A 23,790-nucleotide genomic window follows, 5' to 3' on the forward strand; every position below is an offset into this window, starting at 1 on the left:
ATTAAGGTACCCTTCCTCCCTTACTACTACTGAGTATCTAGATGGCGCTGTATGCAAGATAGCGCGTTATTCTTTGTAGCATTGAGCATGGTGCTACAGATATAGTAGTTTCGGGAGGGATCCTGCCAAGGCCTTTTCTGTAGAAAAGGAGGGCGGGTCCATCAGGACGACATGGCTATCTCACCCAAAAATAGACCGTTTTTGGGGCTCAAGCCATGTCGTCCTGATGGAAGCTTACCAGAGAATTACTAGAAAGTACTGTATCTGTGGATTTTTAAAGTGCCTTAACCTTGGGACCGTTTTTCCCTGGTCATCCAGACCATTGAGACATGTGACGTTACCGTTATACGTCATTACTGCTAAACATAAACCATGTTAGTGCTTCCTGCCCCCTGCAGGGAAGAGTCATACTAGACGTAGGAAAGAGTCTTAAGGTTTGCATATAATATATGAACAAACATAGCATCAACTTCATACAGGTCTCGCTGTTTGTATAACGAATTGAAACAAGCATTACCAGATAATGTTTGTATCACATATAAGAACAAGGGTATTAGCTATACATATTGTTCATAAGTAAATATATGCAGTTTATTAAAGGGTAATAAAACTCAGATATATTTTATTGAAAATCAATTGTAGGGCGAAATAAGACGCAAATACATATTGATAATTTTATTGGCAATAAATGACCAATATAAAGTAGATGGTATAACATAAATGTTAATATATGTAATAAGAAACATATCAAACAATCAAAGCACAGAAATTTTTTGTTTTCACCTGAAAGGGAAAGCTTTATTAATACCACCATAAATCTGAAAATTTGATAAATTTTCTAATATGAATTTCTGTGATGTTGAATGTCTATTCACACTGTGTAATTACACACAGCGCAAGTGTTATTTATATGTTTCTTCACCTCATTTAAATAGAACAGTCCTTTGTGTCACCCGGGTGACACTCACTTCAAAAGTATTGCACTGAGAGGTGTCAACACCTTCACCCGTATAATTGATGGTCCCAATCAATTCACTGTTCATCGCAGCACTAGACGACAGGTTTTAGTACACTACCTGCTGCCACCACGTAACGCTTGAGTTCATGCACTTGCTTCGCATAATGCTTGTAGAACACTCTGGATGACTTCCATCCAGTGTATGAGCGAAGACGCTCAAAGTCCATATACTGAAAAAAGTTCAGTGATGAAGCGATTTTCCTTGGATCATGACCTGTGGGTGTACTGTCAGGATCCGCTCTGCGAATAAGATAGGTGAATTTCGCCCTTAGTTGTTTTAGGGATAGGTTTGATCCTGAGGTTTCTCCTTTAAAGAGCTGTCCTCCCCTGAAGTCTGAAGTACTTCGAAGATAGACCTTTAGACACTCACTGGACACGGCGAGACATCTTCCTTCAGAGGGCAGATTCTCCAGGGACCCCATCTCTTGGTGGGTAGCTCGTTCTTAGCGAGAAATGTTGGATCAGGAAAAAGATTCAGTTCTCCCACTTCTGTGAACTGAATATGGCCCTCATCTCAGGATAGGGCCACTATTTCACTAATTGTGGCCCCCGAGGCTATAGCAAACAAGAAAATTACTTTTTGAGTCAAGTCTTTCAGAGAGCAATCCTCATTGTTCACTGTTGAAGCAAAGTGTAGGACCTTGTCCAAGAACCATGAAATGGGCTTCGGAGGGGCTGCAGGCCCAAGTCTAGCACATGCCTTAGGGATCTTGTTAAAGATTTTGTTTGACAAGTCCACTTGGAAGGCGTATAGTAGAGGTCTAGTCAGAGCGGATTTACACGTAGTTATCGTATTGGCTGCCAGACCTTGTTATGAAGGTGGTTAAAGAAGGACAAACAGAAGTCCATTGAGATTTCTTTTGGTCCTTTTGCTTTGACGAAAGCAACCCACTTTTTCCAAGATGATTCATATTGTCCTCTGGTTGACTTAGACTTATATTCTTCTAAGAAGTCTATACTGCCTTTCGAGATCCCAAATCTTTTCTTTACTGCTAAGGAGAGAAAATCATGAGATGAAGGCTTTGAGTTCTCTGTGATGAAGCGAAGACAGTCGACTTCTGGACATGCTGAGATAGTGCTGGGCGCGGCAGAAGGACCAGCCTCAGCTTTAGTTCCAATACTAGAGGGAACCAGTTGCTCTTTGGCCACTTGGGAGCCACTAGAGCTGCCGTTCCCCGAAAGGATCTCAGCTTGTTGAGGACCTTCATTAAGAGATTGGTTGGAGGGAACAGGTAGATCCAGTTCCATCTGTTCCAGTCGAGGGACATGGCATCCGTCGCTTCCGCTAGAAGGTCCTCGTATGTAGCCACATAACGAGGTAGCTTCTTGTTGTCGCTCGTCGCAAAGAGGTCGATTTGCAGTTCCGGGACTTGACGTAAGATGAAGGAGAAGGAGCCTGCGTCTAGGGACCATTCTTACTCTATCGGCGTAAGCCTGGATAGAGCGTCCGATGTCACATTGCGGAACCCTTGAAGGTGAACTGCTGATAAATGCCATCCCTTCTTTTCCGCGAGGCGGAAGATGGACAAAATCACTTGGTTGATTTGGGGCGATCTAAAGCCTTGACAATTCAGACATCTCATTATCACCTCGCTGTCCAGGATCAGTCTTTTATGGGCTGATTTGCGAGGGGAGAGTTTCTTCAGCGTCAGAAAGACTGCCATGGCCTCCAAAATGTTGATGTGGAAGGTCTTGAATAGAGAAGACCAAGTCCCCTGGACTTTCCGTTGATGGGAGTGACCTCCCCATCCTTTCTTCGAGGCATCCGTGTGGATAGTGACTGAAGGTGGAGGTGGTTGCAAGGGCACGGTCCTCTTTAGGTTCTTGGCCTTCGACCATGGCTTAGTGATCGTAGTAGGGTCGGTATCGGTCTTCTTAGATCTCTTCGAGCGTTTGATGCATATCTTCTCCAGACTCCTGACGCATCTTTTAGCTGTGCTCTTAGCACTGGGTCTGTCACTGATGCAAACTGGAGAGAGCCCAGTACTCTTTCCTGTTGGCGTCTTGAAATCCTGTCAGATTTCAGCAGTCTCTTGACAGATCCTGCTATCTCTCTCCTCTTCCCTGGGGGAATGGAGAGACGGTGTGACTTTAAGTTCCAATGTATTCCGAGCCATTGAAACTCTTGAGCTGGAGATAGTCGAGACTTCTTGACGTTGATCTTGGATCCCAGATGTTCCAGGAACTAGATCACTTTCATGGATGCTTGCATGCACTCCGTCCTGGATGCTGCCCACACCAGCCAGTTGTCCAGGTACGCTACTACATGGACACTCAGGCATAGTTGTTGAACGACTGCGTCTGCAAGCTTTGTAAAAATCTTTGGGGCTATGTTTAGTCCGAAGGGCATGGCTCTGAAGACGTACTTCTTCTTCTCTAGCCGGAATCCTAGGTAGGAGGAGAGGGGGCGGTTGACTGGAATATGCCAGTAGGCATCTGCCAGGTCTATCGAGAGTGTGTACGCCCCTTTTGATAACAGGGTCCTTATGTGTTGAAGGGTTAACATCCTGAACTTGATGTTTTCTATGAACTTGAGTGGCGACAAGTCCAGAATGACTCTGAGTTTGTCTGAGTCCTTCTTGGGAACACAGAACAGCCTTCCTTGGAATTTGATGGACTTTGCCCTCCTTATCACCCTCTTGCTCAAAAGTTCTAGGGTGTATTCTTCCAGTACGGGGGTGGAGTGTTGGAAGAATTGAGGAAATGGTGGTTGAGCCTCGCTTCAGCTCCATCCGAGTCCATTCTTGATTAGGCTGTGGGCCCAAGGATCGAAGGTCCAACGATCCTGAAACTGTTGGAGTCTCCCTCCTACCTGAAGCAACTCATTGCTTCTGATTTCCGGAGAATTTACTTCCTTGACCGCGTCCTCCAATGTATTCCGAGCCATTGAAACTCTTGAGCTGGAGATAGTCGAGACTTCTTGACGTTGATCTTGGATCCCAGATGTTCGAGGAACTGGATCACTTTCATGGATGCTTGTATGCACTCCGTCCTGGATGCTGCCCACACCAGCCAGTCATCCAGGTACGCTACTACATGGACACTCGGGCGTAGTTGTTGAACGACTGCGTCTGCAAGCTTTGTAAAAATCTTTGGGGCTATGTTTAGTCCGAAGGGCATGGCTCTGAAGACGTACTTCTTCTTCTGTAGCCGGAATCCTAGGTAGGAAGAGAGGGGGCGGTTGACTGGAATATGCCAGTAGGCATCTGCCAGGTCTATCGAGAGTGTGTACGCCCCTTTTGATAACAGGGTCCTTATGTGTTGAAGGGTTAACATCCTGAACTTGATGTTTTCTATGAACTTGAGTGGCGACAAGTCCAGAATGACTCTGAGTTTGTCTGAGTCCTTCTTGGGAACACAGAACAGCCTTCCTTGGAATTTGATGGACTATGCCCTCCTTATCACCCTCTTGCTCAAAAGTTCTAGGGTGTATTCTTCCAGTACGGGGGTGGAGTGTTGGAAGAATTGAGGAAATGGTGGTTGAGCCTCGCTTCAGCTCCATCCGAGTCCGTTCTTGATTAGGCTGTGGGCCCAAGGATCGAAGGTCCAACGATCCTGAAACTGTTGGAGTCTCCCTCCTACCTGAAGCAACTCATTGCTTCTGATTTCCGGAGAATTTACTTCCTTGACCGCGTCCTCCCTTACCCCCTTTACCTCTTGGGGGGTATCTAGAGGAGCCTCGTTTAGACTCTCTCCCCTTGGGACGAAAGGTAGTGGTCTGCCTCTCGAACGCAGGGTTGAACGCTGGTGACTGGGCAACCAGCTGCTGAGTCACCATCTGATAGGTTGGTTGTGGTTGAGCCACCATCTGGGGCATCGCGGTCATGGCAACTGTGGGATGTTGCTGCTCTCTGGCAGGGCGAGAGGGCAACCTGGGTCTTTTTGTCTTCCTCTTAGGCTGGGGACCCTCATCCGGGGAAGACTTCCTCTTCGCTGACATGCCCCACTTCTGGAGAAGGTTTCTATTTTCCGTGGCGGCCTTGTCTACAACTTCCTTGACCCCTTCACTCGGGAAGAGGTCCTTACCCCAGATATTGAAAGCTATCAGGTTCCTGGGTCCGTGCTTTACTGATGCAGAAGCAATATGAACTCCCTACATGCTCATCTGGCTTTGACAAAGTCATACAGGTCTTTGACCACAGTAGCCAAATGCATTTTGGCCATGACCATGTTCATATCCGGGGTTTTACTATTGCTTGCCGTCGTCTCTAGACAAATCTGCAGAGATAGAGATGCGGCCAGTCTTTCTTTTGTCTCTTGCTCCCTACGTTGCAGAAGACTTGTAAGCACTTTGGATGATCCTCCTGTAAAGAGAGGAAAATTAAATGAGTATGTGTTAGTTTATCTCACCTGATAAACAACTATATAAAGTATTATTACTAATATTTTAGCATTATAGCTTAGGATAGACAAGCTAGAAAGGAACTAGGAAAGACACATACTTGTGTTTCCTGTCCAGCCAATTGCTGTGACCTTCCTCAAAATTAAAACCTAGAGTTTTCCTATTCAGAAAACCCAAGGGAAAGGTTCTAACCCCTAGGGGTAGTTAAGTGTAACTTGAACACTGACCTTTCCCAAGATTTCAATAATGTGGGGTAAATTGTAACTGATCATCTATCAGTCTGTTGAAAGAAATCTTTTCCTTCAATATAAAACTGTTCTCAACAATAGACTGTGCAAGGATACACAGGGTATGTTGGAAAATAACTACTGTATAATGTATACTATAGTTTTCTGTCTGAAGTATAATCTATACTGCAAATATACTGGCTACTGTATAATCATATACTGTAGTTTATGCCGGCTAGCTCGCCGGCTGGGGTAGTACCTGGCGGAACCGGCCCAAGGGTTAGTACCTGGCGGCACTAGCTGACAGAGAGAGAGAAAGCATGGAGTGAAGGGTTACCTTAATAAATGTTTGTTAACAATAGATAAGGGTGTATGTACTTAATCTTACTGCCTTCCTCCAGAAAGTGGGTTCAAATTGAAGGGGAGAAGGTATCATTCAGGCTTCCATCCAATCATAAACCGTTGCCGGTCTCTGCCGGCCTCTGGTATGTGGATGGCAGTCCAAGAGAGGACTCAAGAACACTCTACAGAATAGGGGTCTCCCACCGGCAGCCGCCGCAGCTTTTCCCGGAGCCTTGCGTCCATAAGGGAAGACTGAGCGACTAAACAGCTGCTATGTAGGAGCCCCGGCCGGTCCCACAACCCACCGGCAAGCGGTGAGATTCCATCGCTAAAGGACAGAGGGGGCAGGGGAAAGGGTCGTGTATAAAGTGTGGAAGGAGGCGGCAGGGTTGCCAGCCCTACCACACAAAGAAGAAACTCTGTTTCAATATCGGCGCTGTCCTAGGCGCCAGAAGAATATCTATTCCTCAGCCTAGGGTCTGCCGAAATGGTGTTTAGAGGAGGCCGCCGTCTCCCAACAGGGAAGAAACATCGTTTCAGTGTCGGCGCCATCCTAGGCAGCAGAAGAATGTCTATTCTTCAGCCTAGGGTCTGCCAACACAGGACTAGTCTTCTAGACTGCAGGGGAGAAGGTGGCAGCATCATACAACCACTTCAAGTGCGGCCTAAGGAGGCATAGCCTCCTATGCCGGCAGCAGAAGCCGGCAGGGGAGTGACTACTCACCCTGCTTCTCTGCCGTCAGCAAAGACTGGATACTCTGAGGTTCTGTCAAGAAACCAAAGTCGGCTACCCGCTGTCAAAGGTAAGAGACAGAAAACCTTAGCCTAGTCAAGCCTGAGTGTCTACTCTATGGCAGGACCAAATTAGGGTTGTCGCCAGGGTGGCACTCAGAGGGAGAAGAGATTTCCCTTAAATCTCCACTGGAGACGAGTATCGAGTTATTTTATATAATTCTAGGAGATATCTATCTCCTTATGAATTGATAGAACGATACACGAGGGTAAACGGGAACATGTATGAAAGTATACCAAAGTGCATAGGCTATGTAGCCTAGCGCAGGGTGAGACTTCTGTTACTTATATCACCGAAACTCTTAACGTATACAATCGGTAGGAAGAAGAAATGTATGCAATGTTATGTATAAATCTTTACAAGTATAATGTGCCTAAATAGCTTATATTTTATTAATGCTATTACCACTAGGAAAGTAGACTTATATCATGCATGATAGTAAACTGAAGCGCGTAGGCTAGGAAGCCTAGCGCGGGCGAGGTTCGGTTACCTAATTGAATAGCCTCAAAATATAATTGCTATTATTACCGGGAATGTCGTTCGACTAACTAAATAACACGTGTTATGAACGACAGCGCCCATAGCGTCTTCGGTGACCGGCTAAGCTCCAAACACTTAAAATTACTCTAATTTCACTGTGAAGCAGGAGCTAAAAATTAAACATTGTAAAAATCAAATACTCAACTTTCCAGAGGCAGAAGAGGCTGGAGATTGCTTGATAAATCCACGAAACTAGAGCGTATACGAAAGAGCAACAGGGAAAATCACCGTGCGAAACCGCTACAACAATAGGAATAACGCGTTATCTTGCATACAGCGCCATCTACAGTAGATACTCAGTAGTAGTAAGGGAGGAAGGGCACCTTGATAACGACTCCCCTTCTAATTTGCCACTCTCCCCCTCGAAGCAAAAACGCTATTTGAGGTGAAGATTGCTATGTGTCGTATCAAGCTATACGTCCCCTGATTTATGCGATATCCTTAAGAGAAATTTTAAGGATATTCGCATCAGGAGTTAGAATTCTGGAGACTTAAGGGTAAATTCTCCGGGAATATCACTGTAGTCAATATTCCTTAGGAAGCTACTTATAGGAACCTTCCATCAGGACGACATGGCTTGAGCCCAAAAAGAAACTATTTCCTTTTTTTACAGAGTGGCTTGAAAGGAAGGGATTGGTATACACTAGAAGCTTCAAGAGCTGTAAATCAAGCTATTGGTCGTGTAATACGCCACAAAGATGATTTTGGAGCAATAATTTTGTGTGACAACAGATTTGGAGGTGCCAATTTCAAAACCCAATTGTCTGCCTGGGTCCAACCTCACATGTGTGTTTATAAAATGTTTGGGCCAGCCATGAGAGATCTTACAAACTTCTTTAAAACTGCTCAAATTGTGGTAAGTACTGTAATATAGAGAGGTTAAGCTTCTATAATTCATGGAATAGGTATAGTTTTCTTAATTGCATTTATCCTTCATCCTACATATATCAGATTATATTGGAAAACATAAATTGTTATTCTTTGTAAAACTTTGACATGAATAGATGATTGCAGTATTTTATGTATGGTTCTTTAAACAGCTCCCTCAACCAAAACCAAAGTGCAGTGGATTCCCCTCAGTCAGTGTGGGCTATGAAACTCCTGAATTACCAATGGCTGCTCCCGTACCTGCCCATGGCCTTGGAACAGGTCCTTCTCGATCTACCATTTCAAGTTCAACGAAAGAAAAGCTAGCAAAAGCTCTTGCTGGTCAGAGTAGCTATGATAATGACTGGTCTAATATGAATTATACAAAGTCTGTTGTCACTGCAAATGAAAAGGAAAAGCCCAAAGGTGATGGATCAATATTTTCTGCTTTGGAACAAAGAACCAATGTAGTTAACTTCAATGCACTCGGTGGGGCATCCAATTGCACAAACTATGAAATTCTCAAGTCGGCAAACAAGAGAAAGAAAATCAAAATTGTTTCAAAGAGTGATAAGGAATTGGAAAACATAGTAAACCCACCAGTATCTGCAGTAGAGGCATCCGGACCTAAAAAAGAAGTCAATTCAAACAGCCTTAGCAATATAACAAAGTATATAAAAGAGGTAAGTTAATGTTAATGTCATCTTGTCAGATTAAGCTATGAAAGTCTCCCAACTCTAATAAGAGAATTAGTTTAGGGGAGCGTTTGATGAAAAAATTAAATAATGAAAATTTTTCCAATATTTTAAATACGGACTCGTACACCTTTTTTGTATGTTCTCGGAAAATTTTATTTAAAAATTTGCAATAGTTTTGTAGATATAAGTAAAAAATAAAACCCTAGTATCATTGAGAAAATTGCATTTTTCGTATAATATAATAACTTCAGTAGTAATTTCAGTTTAGCTATCAAAGAAGAATATTTAATTGAGTTATATGGCAATAATATGTTTTGGCAATATCATAGAGTTGCGCGAGAGAAGGAATGATATGACTGACTGCCAGTAGCAGCTCAGAAGTCAACGTTGCAAGACATATCATTCCAACTCTCCCGTGTTTTGACTTCATTTTGCTGAGTTATATCCCTTTATTTATCTTCGCCTTGAATACACCTTTGTTCAGAAGAAACAATGCTAAGACCAAGAAAATGTATGCAACGCATTCCATAAGAGAAAGAAAGAAACAACTGCATGAAGATGAAGGTAGAAAGAAATGACACCATAAAGAGAGGAAAGAGGGGGACCAGAAGCCTAAATTTATAAAATGTAATGAAAACGGATTTTGAGCGAAGCAAAAAATCTATTTTTGGGTGAGATGTCCATGTCATCCTGATGGAAGGTTCCTTCAGTGGCTTCCTGAAGGTATATATGACTACAGTAGATATTCCCAGAAAATTAAACTAAAGGTTTCACAGAATTCTAACTTCTGGCGCGAGTACCCTAAAGGTTTCCCTCTAGGATATTGTATATCATCAGGGGATGCATGTATTGACACGCCACATGGCTATCTGCACCCCACATAGCGTTTTCGCTTCTAGGGGGAAAGGTGGCGAGATAACTGAGGAGCCGCTCCAAAGTTATCCTCCTTCGTTACTGTTACGGTACTCGTAACGTAAACAAGCGGCGGCCATAGCTGTCCGCCATCCTGTGTGACGTCACGTCCATCCTCATTCCGAAGACCAGCTTTCTACCAGCCTCCGCGATACAGTATAGCAGGGAGGGGCCTGGCAGGCTGAACTGGAACAGTCGGGTGGGTCCATCAGGACGACATGGCCATCTCACCCAAAAATAGATTTTTCGCTTCGCTCAAAATCCGGTTTTTGGGCCCAAGCCATGTCGTCCTGATGGAAGTGTACCAGAGAATTAATGTATCGTGGATTTTTCCCCCATTTCAAGTGCCTTCTACTTCGAACAATATTCCTGTGGTCTGGTGACCGTAGAGACCGTGACATCTCCATTAAATGTCACTACCAGTGGCATTACAATGACCTGGCTTCCAGCCCCCCTGGCAGGGAAGTCCTGTTTGGACAAGAGGAACATCTCGAAGTAACCTGATGAAGATAGACTCACCTGGATGAAGAGATCATGCCGGTCTCGAAGACAGATCGGAAGGTTAAATATTTGTGTAGGAACAATATTATACCACTAGGCGAGTGTATATTAGACAGTAGGTATATTAAACATAAATAACCATAGCAATAGGGGCAAATAAAACTATAACAGCAATTTATTTTCATATGAAAGATAGGAGCGAAATAAGACGCGTATGGTAAATAAAATAATTATTTTATTTGAAAAATTGCATGGAATTATAGAAAATTATTTACAATAATAATATCGGATAACAGACATAGATTTCCAGTAAAGACGGTGATGTGGAATCTGAAAGGGAAAAAATTTTTGCCTTTAAACACAAGTTCCCGGGGGAACGCCAGTCTTTAAAATCACTATACACTTCATGTCCAAGAACATGTGACACACGTGTAAGAATCTATGTCACTTCACCTTGATGAAGAACAGTCTATTAGTGACACTAAGTGTCCCTTGAAATCACTATGTATCGCACTAGGGTCAACACAGGCACCCGTTTGAGTTAAAGTCCCGAAATAACTCACTGTTCGACGCAGCACTAAACAGCAGGTTTCATTACACTACCTGCTGCTACCACGAATCTCTTGATTTCGTGCACCTGCTTCGCATAGTGTCTGAAGAACACTCTAGATGACTTCCAGCCTGTGAAGGATCGGAGGCTTTCTTAGTCCATTCCTTGGAAAAAGTACAGGGATGAGGCGACTTTCCTAGGATCATGACCTGCGGGTGTACTGTCAGGATCCGCTCTGCGAATAAAGTAGGTGATTTTCGCTCTTAGTTGTTTTAATGACAGGTCACTACCCGAAGTTTCTCCTTTAAAGAGTTGTCCTCCGCCAAAGTCTGAAGTTCTTTGAAGATAGACCTTAAGACTCTCCACTGGGCATAGAGAGACATCTTCTTTCAGGGGGGCAGATTCTCCAAGGGCCCCATCTTTTGGTGGGGAGTTCGTTTTTAGCGAGAAACGTGGGGTTGGGGAAGAGGGTAAGTTCCCCTGTGTCGGCGAACTGTATCTGGCCCTCTTCTCTTGATAATGCCACTATTTCACTGACTCGGGCTCCCGAGGCGAGAGCAAAAAGGAAAATTACTTTTTGAGTCAAGTCTTTCAAAGGGCAAGATTCATTGTCCAGGCTAGAGACAAAATGGAGCACCTTATCCAGGGACCAGGTGATGGGTCTCGGTGGAGGTGCTGGACGGAGTCTAGCATAGCCTTCGGGAGTTTGTTGAAGATTTCGTTGGACAAATCTATCTGGAAGGTGTACAGTAGTGGTCTAGTCAAGGCTGATTTGCAAGGGGAAATTGTATTAGCTGCCAAGCCTTGTCCATGAAGGTGAATAAAGAATGACATGCAAAAATCTATGGAGATTTCCGTAGGGTATTTTGCCTTGACGAAGGATACCCACTTCTTCCAGGATGATTCATATTGCCTTCTGGTAGACTTTGTTTTGTATTCCTCTAGGAAATCTAAACTTTTCTTCGAGATCCCAAACCTTTTCTTCACGGCTAGGGAGAGAAAATCATGAGATGAAGGTCTTTGACTTTCTTTGATGAAGCGAAGACAGTCGACTTCTGCACCTGTTGGGAGAGAACTGGGCCCGGCAGGGGGATCAGCTTGGGCTGTAGCTCCAGGACTAGGGGAAACCAGTTGCTCCGAGGCCACTTGGGAGCCACTAGGGCTGCTGTCCCTTTGAAGGTTCTCAGTTTGGAGAGGACTTTCAGCAGAAGGTTGAGTGGAGGGAACAGGTAAATGTTGGACCATCTGTTCCAGTCCAGGGACATGGCGTCCACTGCTTCCGCTTTGGGGTCCTCGTAAGGGGCCACATATCGAGGAAGTTGCTTGTTGTCGCTCGTCGCGAAGAGATCGATCGGTAGTTCCGGGACTTGACGAGAGATGAAGGAGAATGATCTTGCGTATAGGGACCATTCCGACTCTCTGGGGCTTGTCCTCGATAGAGCGTCCACCGTCACATTGCGGAATCCTTGTAGGTGAACTGCAGACAAGAGCCATTTCTTCCTGTCTGCCAGGCGGAAGATGGGTAATAGCACCTGGTTTATGTGGGGCGATCTCGAGCCCTGACGGTTGAGACATCTGACTACTACAGAGCTGTCCAGAGTCAGATGGATGTGAATCAAGGGACGCGGGGAAAATTTCTTCAGGGTGAGAAGAACCGCCATGGCCTCCAAGATGTTGATGTGAAACGTCTTGAATAGGGGAGACCATGTTCCTTGAACCTGTCGTTGATGGGAGTGACCCCCCCCCCAACCCTCCAGAGAGGCGTCCGTGTGGATGTTGATCGATGGAGGCGGAGGTTGAAGAGAGATGGATCTTTTCAAGTTCCTTGCTTCTGACCACGGTCTTAGAAGTGAGCGAAGCCTGTTCGGTAGGGGTCTCTTGAGATCTCTTCGAGCGATGGATGCGTTTCGTCTCCGGACTCCTGAGGCATCCTTTAGCTGCGCTCGTAGCACTGGGTTTGTCACCGAGGCGAATTGTAGGGAGCCGAGTACTGGCTCCTGCTGTCGTCTTGAAATCCGTTTGGATTTGAGAAGTCTTTTGACAGACCCGGCTATTTCTTTCATTTTCTTCAGCGGGATGGAAAGGCGGTGTGACTGAAGATTCCAATGAATTCCTAACCATTGGAACTTCTGAGTTCGAGCGAGGCGAGACTTCTTGATGTTTATCTTGAAACTCAGATGTTCCAGGAACTGGGTCACTTTGCTGCAAGCTCGCAAACATTCTTCTGGCGATGTCGACCAGACCAGCCAGTCATCGAGGTAGGCCATCACTTGGACGCCCTGAAGGCGTAGCTGGTGGACGATTGTGTCTGCTAGCTTGGTGAAGATTCTCGGAGCCACATTGAGCCCGAAGGGCATGGCTCTGAAGGCGTAGCTGCTTCTTTGGAGCCGGAATCCTAGGTAGGGGAAAGCGTGGTGGTTCATTGGGATGTGCCAGTAGGCGTCCGCCAGGTCTATTGAGACCGTGTAGGCCTTGTGAGGCAGTAGGGCTCTTATTTGTTGAAGAGTCAGCATCTTGAATTTGTTGTTCGCAATGAACTTGTTGAGGGGGGACAAGTCGAGAATGACTCTGAGCTTGTCTGAGTCCTTCTTGGGAACACAAAACAGTCTTCCTTGGAACCTGGTGGACTTTACCCTCTTGATCACCTTCTTGTTCAAGAGTTCTAGGACATATTCTTCCAAGAAGGGGGTTGATGGCTGGAAGAATTGGTTGAAGGTTGGAAGTGGTTGTGTCCAGCTCCAACCCAGTCCCTTCTTGATGATGCTGTGTGCCCAAGGGTCGAAGGTCCAGCAATCCTGAAAATGGCAGAGTCTTCCTCCCACCGGAAGCACTTCATTGCTTCTGGTTTCCCGAGGGTTTGACACCTCGACCGCTAGCTCCCTTTCCTCCTCTGCCCCTGGAGGGACGGCGAGAGGAGTCTCTGCCGGAGCCTCTACCTCTGGGACGAAAGGTAGTGGATTGTCGTTCATAGGCAGAGGTGAAGACCGTTGATTGCGACACCACCGGCTGGGGGACCAACTGAAAGGTCTGTTGTGGCTGTGCAACCACTTGGGGAGTAGCGGGCGCCGGAAACTGGCGTTTTGGTTGACGCTGCTGGGGCCTTGGTTTCGAAGATTTCCTCTTAGGCTGAGGGCCTTCGTCCTGAGAGGACTTTCTTTTGCGGGACATGCCCCACTTATTGAGAAGGTTCCAATTCTCAGAGGCAGCTTTGTCCACAATCTCTTTCGCCAGAGCTGTCGGGAAGAGATGTTTGCCCCAGATGTTGGAGGAGATTAGTTTCCGGGGTTCGTGTTTTACTGCCGCGTTGGCAAACACGAATTCTCTGCAGGCTTTCCGGGCCTTGATGAGGCTATATAAGTCCTTCATCACGGTTACTAGGTGGGTCTTCGCGAGAACCATATACAAGTCTGGGACCCTAACGTCCCCGGCCATGACTTCCAGCTGAATTTGATGGGACAGGGAGGCAGCTAGCCTCTCCTTGGTCTCCTGCTCCCGACGAAGAAGGTGGTCGTTCAGCTTTGGAAGATCTTCGTTAAACTGACAACCAGCCGCGTCAGGTTCCAGTTTCCCGACCGTGAAGGTAAACCAGATATCTTTCCAGAATCTGTCGTCGGGGGGAAGGGCGAGGGAGAGAGGCCTACACTCCTCCAGGGTAGGGCAGGGCTTTCCTTCCTCCACTGCCTTCATGACCACATGAAAGACCTTTTCCATAAAGGGAAAGGTCACAGTAGAGGGAGCAAGAAAGGACGGGTATTTCTTGCTCAACGCCGGCATCTTAAGAGTTGGTAAAACCTCGGCTCTTGAGACATTCTGCCAGCATGGCTTGGGCTTTCGAGTGATCGAACACGATCACTTCTTTGGGTTCGGTCTCCTCCTTGGAGGCCGGTTCGGACCTGAGTGGGACGTAACAGTCCGGGTAAGCCTCAAAGCTGGGGAAGAATTCCACTTCTTCCAAGAGGATGGACCCAAGCCTATCATTGATGAAGATTTTGCCACATATGCTCAGCGTACCTCCAAGGGTTAGACTCCGAGCAGGGGGGAAGATCCTTAACCGAGATCTTCTTCGGTAGTTTCATACCCAAAAGATGAACTTTGAGCTCCTCTTGGTTGTTACGGAGCTTTTCGTCCATCAGTGCCACCAGTACCCGGATGGCATCTTCGGTGGCGGGCAGCAGGGGTTGCGAGGCGGCGGAGGTAGAGGGGACTGGCTCCTCGATCACAACAGGGGTTACCAGAGGTGTTTGGGTGACCTCGCCCTCCAAATCAGGGAACTCCACCTGATCCTCTTCTTCCTCCAGATCCTCACCCATGAGGGTCCTCTCGGTGTTGTCGGACATTTCCGACATCTCAACCTCGTCCAGATGACACTTTCGGAGTGTAGCCGAAATGTCGGGTTCAACCACTAGTTGAACGCAGGGAATCTGATCCTGGGGAATCACAGAATCCGATAATGCTTTTGGGAAAAGCAGGGCCCTCATCTTTTCATTGGGGAGATAAGGCCCGGTGGCGTTCTTTTGGAAACCGCGCACCCACTTGCGCAGTTTCTCTTGAGCGTTGTCCCTGGCCTCCGCGGACGGAGGGTTATCGAACGCTTCATCAAGAAGGCCTTTGCAGGTTGAACAGGGCTGCAGATCCCAGTACTTGAGATTCCCCTTCTTTGCTGCACAGGGGCCGTGGGTCCGGCACGCCTTATGCCCGTAGAAGTCCGGGCGGCGAACTCCGCAGAAGGAGCTCTCACACTTCACGTACTCCTCCTGTAAAAGAAAGAGACCATGAATACATGGAAGACATAGTTATGGCTTACATTACTCTAACGATTAAGATTGACTTATATCTGTAAGATTGGTTTTATGTGAGCTCAGGATAGGTGAGCTAGAAAGGAAGTAGGAAGACACATACTTGTGAGTCCCGTCCAGCCGGTTACCGTGACCTTTTCTGCAGTCAATTCCTTAGGACCTGAAGGTTATAAAGGAGGGAAGAGCATCCTTATGGATGAGCCAAGCTTAGGCTTCCTTATTAAGGAATTGTCTACAGAATGGAGAGGATCTGAAATTCAGAACCTAGGGAGAGAGAGAGGGGGAAAATAGGATAAACCCCCATTTATTTGGGTAGGTCCCGGCAAGAGACTGCACTGAGAAGCACAGAGTATGCTGGAAATGTTGTACTGTACAACCGTACACCATAGCTACTGTTTTTAAGGTATGAAATACCAAAGAAAGAGCGGTCAGGCTATCTGGCTGCATCAGAGCAACTGCCGGCGCGGGGCCGGGGGAGGGGTGCTTGTCCATTAAAGCCGCAGGGGCAGCGCCGGCGGACCGGCGACAATTCGGAGGCCGGTCCTGCGGGGTGAATCCATCTAAGGCCACTCACTGAGCAGCAGAGAGATAGGAGACATAGAGGAAGGCGATCGCCGACAGGACGGCGGCCTCCGGCAGCCGGCAGGCTGTCGGCGCTGGTGAACCTTAGCTGGCTGCATAAGATGGAGGGGAGGGTTACCTGAGATGTCGGCGGTAGCGTCGGCAAGGGGCGGCGGCCCCCGGCAGCCGGCAGGCTGTCGCCCTAGGTAATCCTTATATAGTAACATCCTATGAAGTAGGAAGGTCACCCGAGGTGTCGGCGGCAAGCAGAGGTGGCAGTGGACCGGCACCATGATAGGAGAGAGAAAGGTAAGGAAGGGTAATGCCCGATACCCGACCGACTTCCCTCCGGAAGGAGTGCTCTCATGATAGGAGGGGATACGCCTATCATCCGGCGGCAGGGAGCCGGCAGATGGCTGGATGCCTGTGGTAACCCAAAGGAGGATCAGAGGACACTCAAAGAGGGGGATCTTCCTCCGGCAGGTCGCCCGCCGGCACCACCCCATAGTTCGACTATGAAGGGGAAGTGTAGCAGAGCGGCCAACCAAGCAGAAGAGCACAGCCAAACCTACAACTCTCCCCAGGAGAAGAGTTGTAGGACAGCGGACAGGAGTGTGAAGGCTAGCCAACACAAAGGGATAGAGTGGGGAGAGGGTTAGGGATCTTTTGAGGGAGCAGAAGGGGACACGACCCTAATACTCCCAAGGGGTGGAGGGAATCTGTTAGGTGCTAGACTGCCCAGGCAGGAGAGAACGCTCTCCAACCTAGGGAAGGTTAGCTCAGATCAGGTACAGCACTGGTGTACTGTCTTAAACTATAATAAAACAGAATCCCCCAAGGCCTAACCTAAACCAGGAGAACCTTCTCCTAGATTAGGGAGGGCTGGGAAAGACACATCGCTAGGCTACAGGGAGGAAGGGACGTGTCCCAACCAAGTGCAGTCTAGGGGGAAAGGCAGAGCCCTTCCACCTTCAGTCTCAGTCGATACCCTAAAGGAAAGGCGTTCCCCTAAGGTGGACTGGGATGAACGAAAGGTACTCTGGGGTTCTGTCAGAGGTCCCTCCATATACTATGGTAGGGAAGAGGGAAGATCGATCTAGCCTAACCTACCCGAAAACTATTCCGGGTAAGGAGCCTAAGATATAGCAAAGCTACCCATAGGGAGGTTACCCGTAGGTAACAGGGGAGATAAGGAAGCATGCAAGGGCCCCAACGTTGGGTTAGGGGAGTGTGACATGGATGGACCAGACACGGTCCCTTGTATGGTCCCTAGAAGGCGAAAGTACATGTGCAACACTGAATCTTGTATGTTTAAAGATGCCTATATCTTCATTTACATTAACACTAGGAACACTTATTATATCATGCAAAAGTAAACATGAACACTAGGCTTCGGCCTAGGGTAAGCTAGTAGGCTAGCATGGGGTCGGCTAACTAAGAATGCCGAAGAATACCATCGGCATATTATAACTAATTCCTAGCAATGAAGACTAAATAACTAATGATATTAATTAGTTATAAGACCGGGAGGGCTGTTGTGGCTAACTAGCTGAAGCATGCGAGGCGAACAGCAGCGTCGTAAAATGGTGCCTCCAGTCAAGGCACAGCTCTGCCACAAAACACAAGATTTAAGGGTAAAAAATTGTTACTTTACGGCCAGAGCTTATTTAAACAATACAAGAACCTGGTACTCAACTTTCCAGAAGAAGGCGAGGCCGAAGGTTGCGACATGACGAAGGATGCAAGGGATAAAGCGAGATCACTTGGAAAAAACCAACCGTTGTAGAAAGCTACAGAGCGAGGAATGAGGACGGATGTGACGTCACACAGGATGGCGGACAGCTAGGGCCGCCGCTTGTTTACGTTGCGAGTACCGTAACAGTAACGAAGGAGGATAAATTTGGAGCGGCTCCTCAGTTATCTCGCCACCTTTCCCCCTCGAAGCGTAAACGCTATGTGGGGTGCAGATAGCCATGTGGCGTGTCAATACATGCGTCCCCTGTTGATATACGATATCCTAGAGGGAAACCTTTAGGGTACTCGCGCCAGAAGTTAGAATTCTGTGAAACCTTTAGTTTAATTCTGGGAATATCTACTGTAGTCATATATACCCTAAGGAAGCTACTGAAGGAACCTTCCATCAGGACGACATGGCTTGAGCCCAAAAATATACATAACAATAAAACAAATATCATATAACTCTAGAAATTTGTTATAAAACACTCATAATGTATAAGTACAAAGAAATAAATGGACAGACAAGTAAAAAGTATCACCCTAAATTTTAGTGATCAATTTCTCAAAACTATTCTTATCGACCTTCCAATGGAAACTCAGACGTATATCTTAATGAAACAAAAAGCAAATGATGGCTAAAAAAACTGCTAAACTATAGTTATTTTTCATCTTGTTCTCCAAAATTTTGGTATTAATTTTCCATGAAATCGATCCAAGATTTTTCAAATATTGGAAAATATTTGTAAAAAATTAAATTGCAAAAAAAGAAAATGCTCTATTACTTTATTCCTATATATATCATCTATCTACCATGTAAATTTCTGCTCCTAGATTGTAACAGTTATAAGAGAGTTATTTTTAAAGCATTTTTAGTATGGGGGGAGAACAAACAAAATATGAATACTAGCCTTTTTGTTATACATAGACTAACCCTTGCCCAAAAATTCAAACTAATTCGTACAAAAAAAAATGGAGTTATCAATAAAAACAATTTTCTTCAAAAGGGGGCTGGCCGGCAAATGCCGTTTTTTAAGGACAGGACTTTGACATTCATACCTCTTAATATTAAATATTAAACCTGTGATTGCTACCCTACATAGACCTCCAATCAAATAGAGTTTTTTTTCTAAAAATAATTTATTTGATATGATTTTTTCATTATGGTAAAAAAAAATAAACCTTATAAATCAGGGGAAAAAAAGTACAGAAAATATGAAAAAAAAAAAAAAATGGAAAAAGGGCTCTATTTGATTGTTTTATAATGTCTTTCTAAGTTATATACCAAATTTCAATGCTATATCCTTAAAACTAAAGGTGAAGATAGAATTTGAAGTTCAATAAGTATAGTTTTGTGATATGGGCATTTAAAGTTTTTCTTTGTATTTTCACAAACATAATATTAATAAATCGTGATTGCTATGAATTTTATGTTCTTTAGGCTCCTGGTCGCTCCTTCATACACACACACACACGCACATATTATAATTAGAATTATCGTAAATTATCATTCTGTCATTAGCGGCAGTTTGTTAATGTTGATTAAACGCCCCCCCCCCCAAAAAAAAAATAGTTTTCCTGATTTGCTGCGTATGTAGTTTAAATAGATACAGTAAATGATATTTGTAATAACATATTTACTAAAAGCTTTTAATATCATTATTTATCTCTTTGATCTTGCTGTTTAATGCCTTCGTTTATTTATTATGATCGAAGATGGAGCGTACAGTAAACGAATGGAAGGTTTCCGTTTCAGGCGGCGTCATAAAGAAAAATAAAATATTATATAAATGGCATTCATTTCATTTATTTGGAAGTTTTAAGAAAAATTAAGAAGAACATTGGTAATAACAAAATCAACATATAATCAATACTTGGTAAGATTGCTGTCGATGCAAAAACTAACCTATACACAGATGTGTAAATGCGTCTGTTTTTTCGTTTTGATCAGAGATAAACGTAAACAAAACATTGGTTGTCGTTTTTTATTGTGCTTTTTGGCGTGTTTAGGAAACTCATGATATAAAATTGCCTTTATTTTGATGACTGGATTTTCAATGATACAACAAAAGCTAGTCTGTAGAGTGATGGTTTTGCTATTCACCAGTTGTCATATACAATAGATCTGACAAACATTGAAATTTGTCTGTATTTTGGGTCGCCTTATAACGGGAAATATACGGTATTTACACCCATCCTGGTTGTAATTTTAACCTTTTTTTCAAGTTATTAGAACTTTAAAGTATATTAAATGTTTGATTTATTTACAAGAACAATTTGATATTATAAAAAAAAACAGTATAGTACATAGAAAGTATTGGAAATGGGTAGTAAAACGTTTGAATAGGCTTGTTGCTGGTTGCCATGGCCCCAATTAAATTATTTCTGTTGTGTGTTTCAAAATATGTGATTTTCCATTCATACGAGGTCATTGATCGACCAAATTCTCTCATAATTCGGGACCCTACTGTATATATATACTGTGTATATATATATATATATATATATATATATATATATATATATATATATATATATATATATATATATATAGTTTATTTTATCTTTGCAGGTAAAGTCATCCCTTGGAGCAGAGATGTACAAACAGTTTTCAGAGGCAGTGAAAAGTTACCAAAAAACCAAGGATTATGATAGCACAGTAGCTATACTCGTTCCTTTGTTCATGGACGAGCCCAAAAATCATTCATTGCTAAGAAGTAAGTTCCACTGGTTATTGGTGTAAGGACAGTGTTGTATAGAAATACAAAATGATTAACCCCTTTAGTGGTTATTGAGATATAATCAAATGTATTAGACTGTGGATAAGGAGGTTTTACTGTACTGTATATCAAATAGATATAAAGTTAAATTTACAGTTATTTAGTTGGTAGGCACTATTCAGATTATGTCAAGTTAGTTTCATCCGAGTGCTGTGATGGAGATTTAAAGCAGTTGAGAAAAGATGGTAAACCATGGGAAAGGGCAGATCAAATAGAGGTTAGACTTTATAGTAGCGTATAAAAACCTTGTAAACAGTCATAGGTATTAACCCTTTTACCCCCAAAGGACGTACTGGTACGTTTCACAAAACTCATCCCTTTACCCCCATGGACGTACCGGTACGTCCTTGCAAGAAAATGCTATAAAAAATTTTTTTTTCATATTTTTGATAATTTTTTGAGAAAATTCAGGCATTTTCCAAGAGAATGAGACCAACCTGACCTCTCTATGACAAAAATTAAGGTTGATAGAGCAATTTAAAAAAAAATATACTGCTAAATGTGCTGGGAAAAAAATAACCCCCTGGGGGTTAAGAGTTGGAAATTTCCAGATACCCCGGGGGTAAAAGGGTTAAAGGACTCCAATCATTCTTGACTGTTTTTATGGAACAGTTTTTCCAATTTCATGAAATAATGTTTGTTCCAACACAGAGTACTTACCTCGAACTACTTTCTTAGGAGTATCTGGGATTCTCCTCCCAACCGATCAGAATTTTGTGTAGTTTCCCCATCTCCGTGTTTTATAGTGGGTCTCTCTGTGGCGGATGGATACTCGCCCTGAGGCGACCCGGGTCAGCGAGAGCGTGGGGCTAGGTCTCAGTCACCAGTAAGCTTCTGTTCGCGGCGTGATTAACATCTCGCCACTCTCTCACATCCCGTGCAACCCTTTGTGTCCCCACGTGGTTACCGCGTGTTTACCAATTCCCTTGTATCCTTTCATCCACCTCTTTCCCCTGTGTTCTTGTGTTGTTTGGGGCTTTTGTGTTATATTATGGATCACCAACATTGTTGCCCCGGGCCTAATGCCGGTAAATCGTGTGGTGCGTTTCTCTCTAAACCGCAGGTTGATCCGCATACCCTGTGTTCGTCGTGCAGGGGTAGTGTGTGTTCCCCGTTCGCCATGTGTCCGGAGTGCGAGTCCTGGCCTGAAATCCAGTGGGCCTTGTATGGGACAAAGAAGACAAAGGCATCCAAGAGATCCCCTAAGAAGGCTGGCACCGCCTCGCCCTTGGCGTCGCCTACGGCTCCATCAGAGAGAGGTTCCCCTCCACCTTCCCCTACCCAGAGTAGGGGACGAGATAAGTTCGTTGAGGGGAAGCGGCCCATTGCCGCTCCCCATGAGTGATGTTCCTGATGTGGGGGATGTTTTTTCTTCACAGGCGTATGGGGGGCCTGCTGGGGGGGGGGGGAGGGGTGGCGGGAGTGTGCTCGGGAGAAGAGGTTCTGGTGCCTACAGGGCCCATCTCGACCGAAGACCCGGTGTGGGGGAAGACTGCTCCGGCCCCTTCCCCCGCATCGTGGCTATGTGTTTCAGGTACTTCAGCGCCCGGGGGAGAAACGGACAAGGAGAGACCGCCGACAGGTTCGTCGGACCCCGACTCCATTGTGTGGACGGCGCCTAGGACGCCCTTCAGGTCGCCGATGCGGTAAGAGGAAGAGTTCGGCAGCTGGTTCGCTTCCAGGAAGACTATACGGACTCCCCCAGTGCCGTCTTCGATGCTCCCGCCCGACTTTATGCAGCCGTTCACGCCGGTGAAACAGCACATGGACCCTACATCAGCATCAGAGGTCGCGGAGGACTCGGTGAGCCCTTCTTCCTCTTTGTCATCGTCTTCCTCTTCACCATCCTCGTCGGAAGATTCCGGTCCCCGGGAGTCGAGAAAGAAGCGGAAGAGGTCCCGGAGGAGGAGGTCTCGCTCCCGATCAGCCCCGTCCAGGAAGCGTGCAAGGACCTTCAAGAGGAAAAACAAGAAAGGGCGTTCGTCCAGAGATAAGTGGGTCCGTGTGACCATTCCCCGCAGCGAACTCATCAAGGCAGTCTACGCTCCAGGCTCATCCGGGTGGCTCCCTAGAGTCGCTTCCTCGCCCTCGCGACACGGGGCCTCCAGTCGGTCCGCCTGTCGCCCGAAGCCGTTGGCACAAGTCGGCTTCACCAAGCCCAAGCCCGCGAAGGCACCGGCTCCATCCGCCCAGCGGAGAGAGCCGCTCCTTTGGCCCAGCAGCATGGCCCCTATCCTCGGTTCCACGGCAGCTCTACCCAAGCGCCCTGAGCAACCGAAAGCTCATCGTAAGCCCCCGGCCCCACCGAGCTCTGTGGGAGGGGGTAGACCCATGACGGCTACCTCCATCTCAGCGGATCCGCCCGTGCTGGAAGTTCCCGCGCCATTGGTACGGCAGGAGAGAGAGGACCTAGCCTCCCACGTGGCTCCATCCGTGACCGACGGGGTGCCGACGCAGAAGATCAGGTAGCGGAAGGACTAATAGAAGGGGGAGAGTGCTCGGCGAATGATGTCTCCTCCTACAGAAAGGTCCTGGCGCTGATCAGGCAGCACCACAGGCTAGACGACCCGAAACCCTCGACGGAGCAGGCCTGGCTCTCGGGTCTGGGCAGGTTAGTTGACAACACTGTCCAACAAAAGCCATCTCTAACCCTTCCTCTAGCGCCGGACGTTAAAGTGGGGATGGACCATGTCGACAGATACGTCGCAGGTCAAGCGGACTCCCTCAGGGCCCAAGGGTCCTTCAAGCTGCTTCCAGGCTTAAGAACGCAGAAGCGATTTTACGTCCCGGACGGGCGGCGCGCGGGTCCCCGCTCAGTCGAAGCGGCAATAGCCACGCTTAACCAGGGCAGTGCGGAAGACAGGACCTCCTCTGCCCCCGTGTGTTTTTCCCCGGCGGAGGCCGCGATGATGGAGGACATGGACTGATGGGCCTGTACCCTAGTAGGTTTCCAGTCGCCTCATGATCTCTGTGCTGGAAAATCAAACATTACTTCAAGAACTGATCCTCTCAAGGGGGAAGGCAATGAAGTTCCTCACCTTCCAGTCCCTCAAGCAGACGGCCAACTGGGTCCTACGGAAGAGAGACAACGTCCTCAATAAATTGATCCGTAGGCTACCCAAGAGGGAG

The 23,790-nt window shown here is 46.0% G+C and overlaps 1 protein-coding gene across 1 annotated transcript in view; it reads left to right on the forward strand.

Moving 5' to 3' along the window:
- Window positions 1–23,790, forward strand: part of Rtel1 (Regulator of telomere elongation helicase 1) — a 265,901-nt gene that overhangs the window by 237,651 nt on the left and 4,460 nt on the right. Inside the window, exons 17-19 of the mRNA XM_068351830.1 lie at window positions 7,876–8,118; window positions 8,303–8,812; window positions 20,454–20,598. Coding sequence (XP_068207931.1) covers window positions 7,876–8,118; window positions 8,303–8,812; window positions 20,454–20,598 — 898 coding nt within the window. The remainder of the gene's footprint in view (window positions 1–7,875; window positions 8,119–8,302; window positions 8,813–20,453; window positions 20,599–23,790) is intronic.

Source organism: Palaemon carinicauda, chromosome 28 (assembly GCF_036898095.1).
Source record: "Palaemon carinicauda isolate YSFRI2023 chromosome 28, ASM3689809v2, whole genome shotgun sequence".
Classification (NCBI taxonomy): Eukaryota; Metazoa; Arthropoda; class Malacostraca; order Decapoda; family Palaemonidae; genus Palaemon; species Palaemon carinicauda.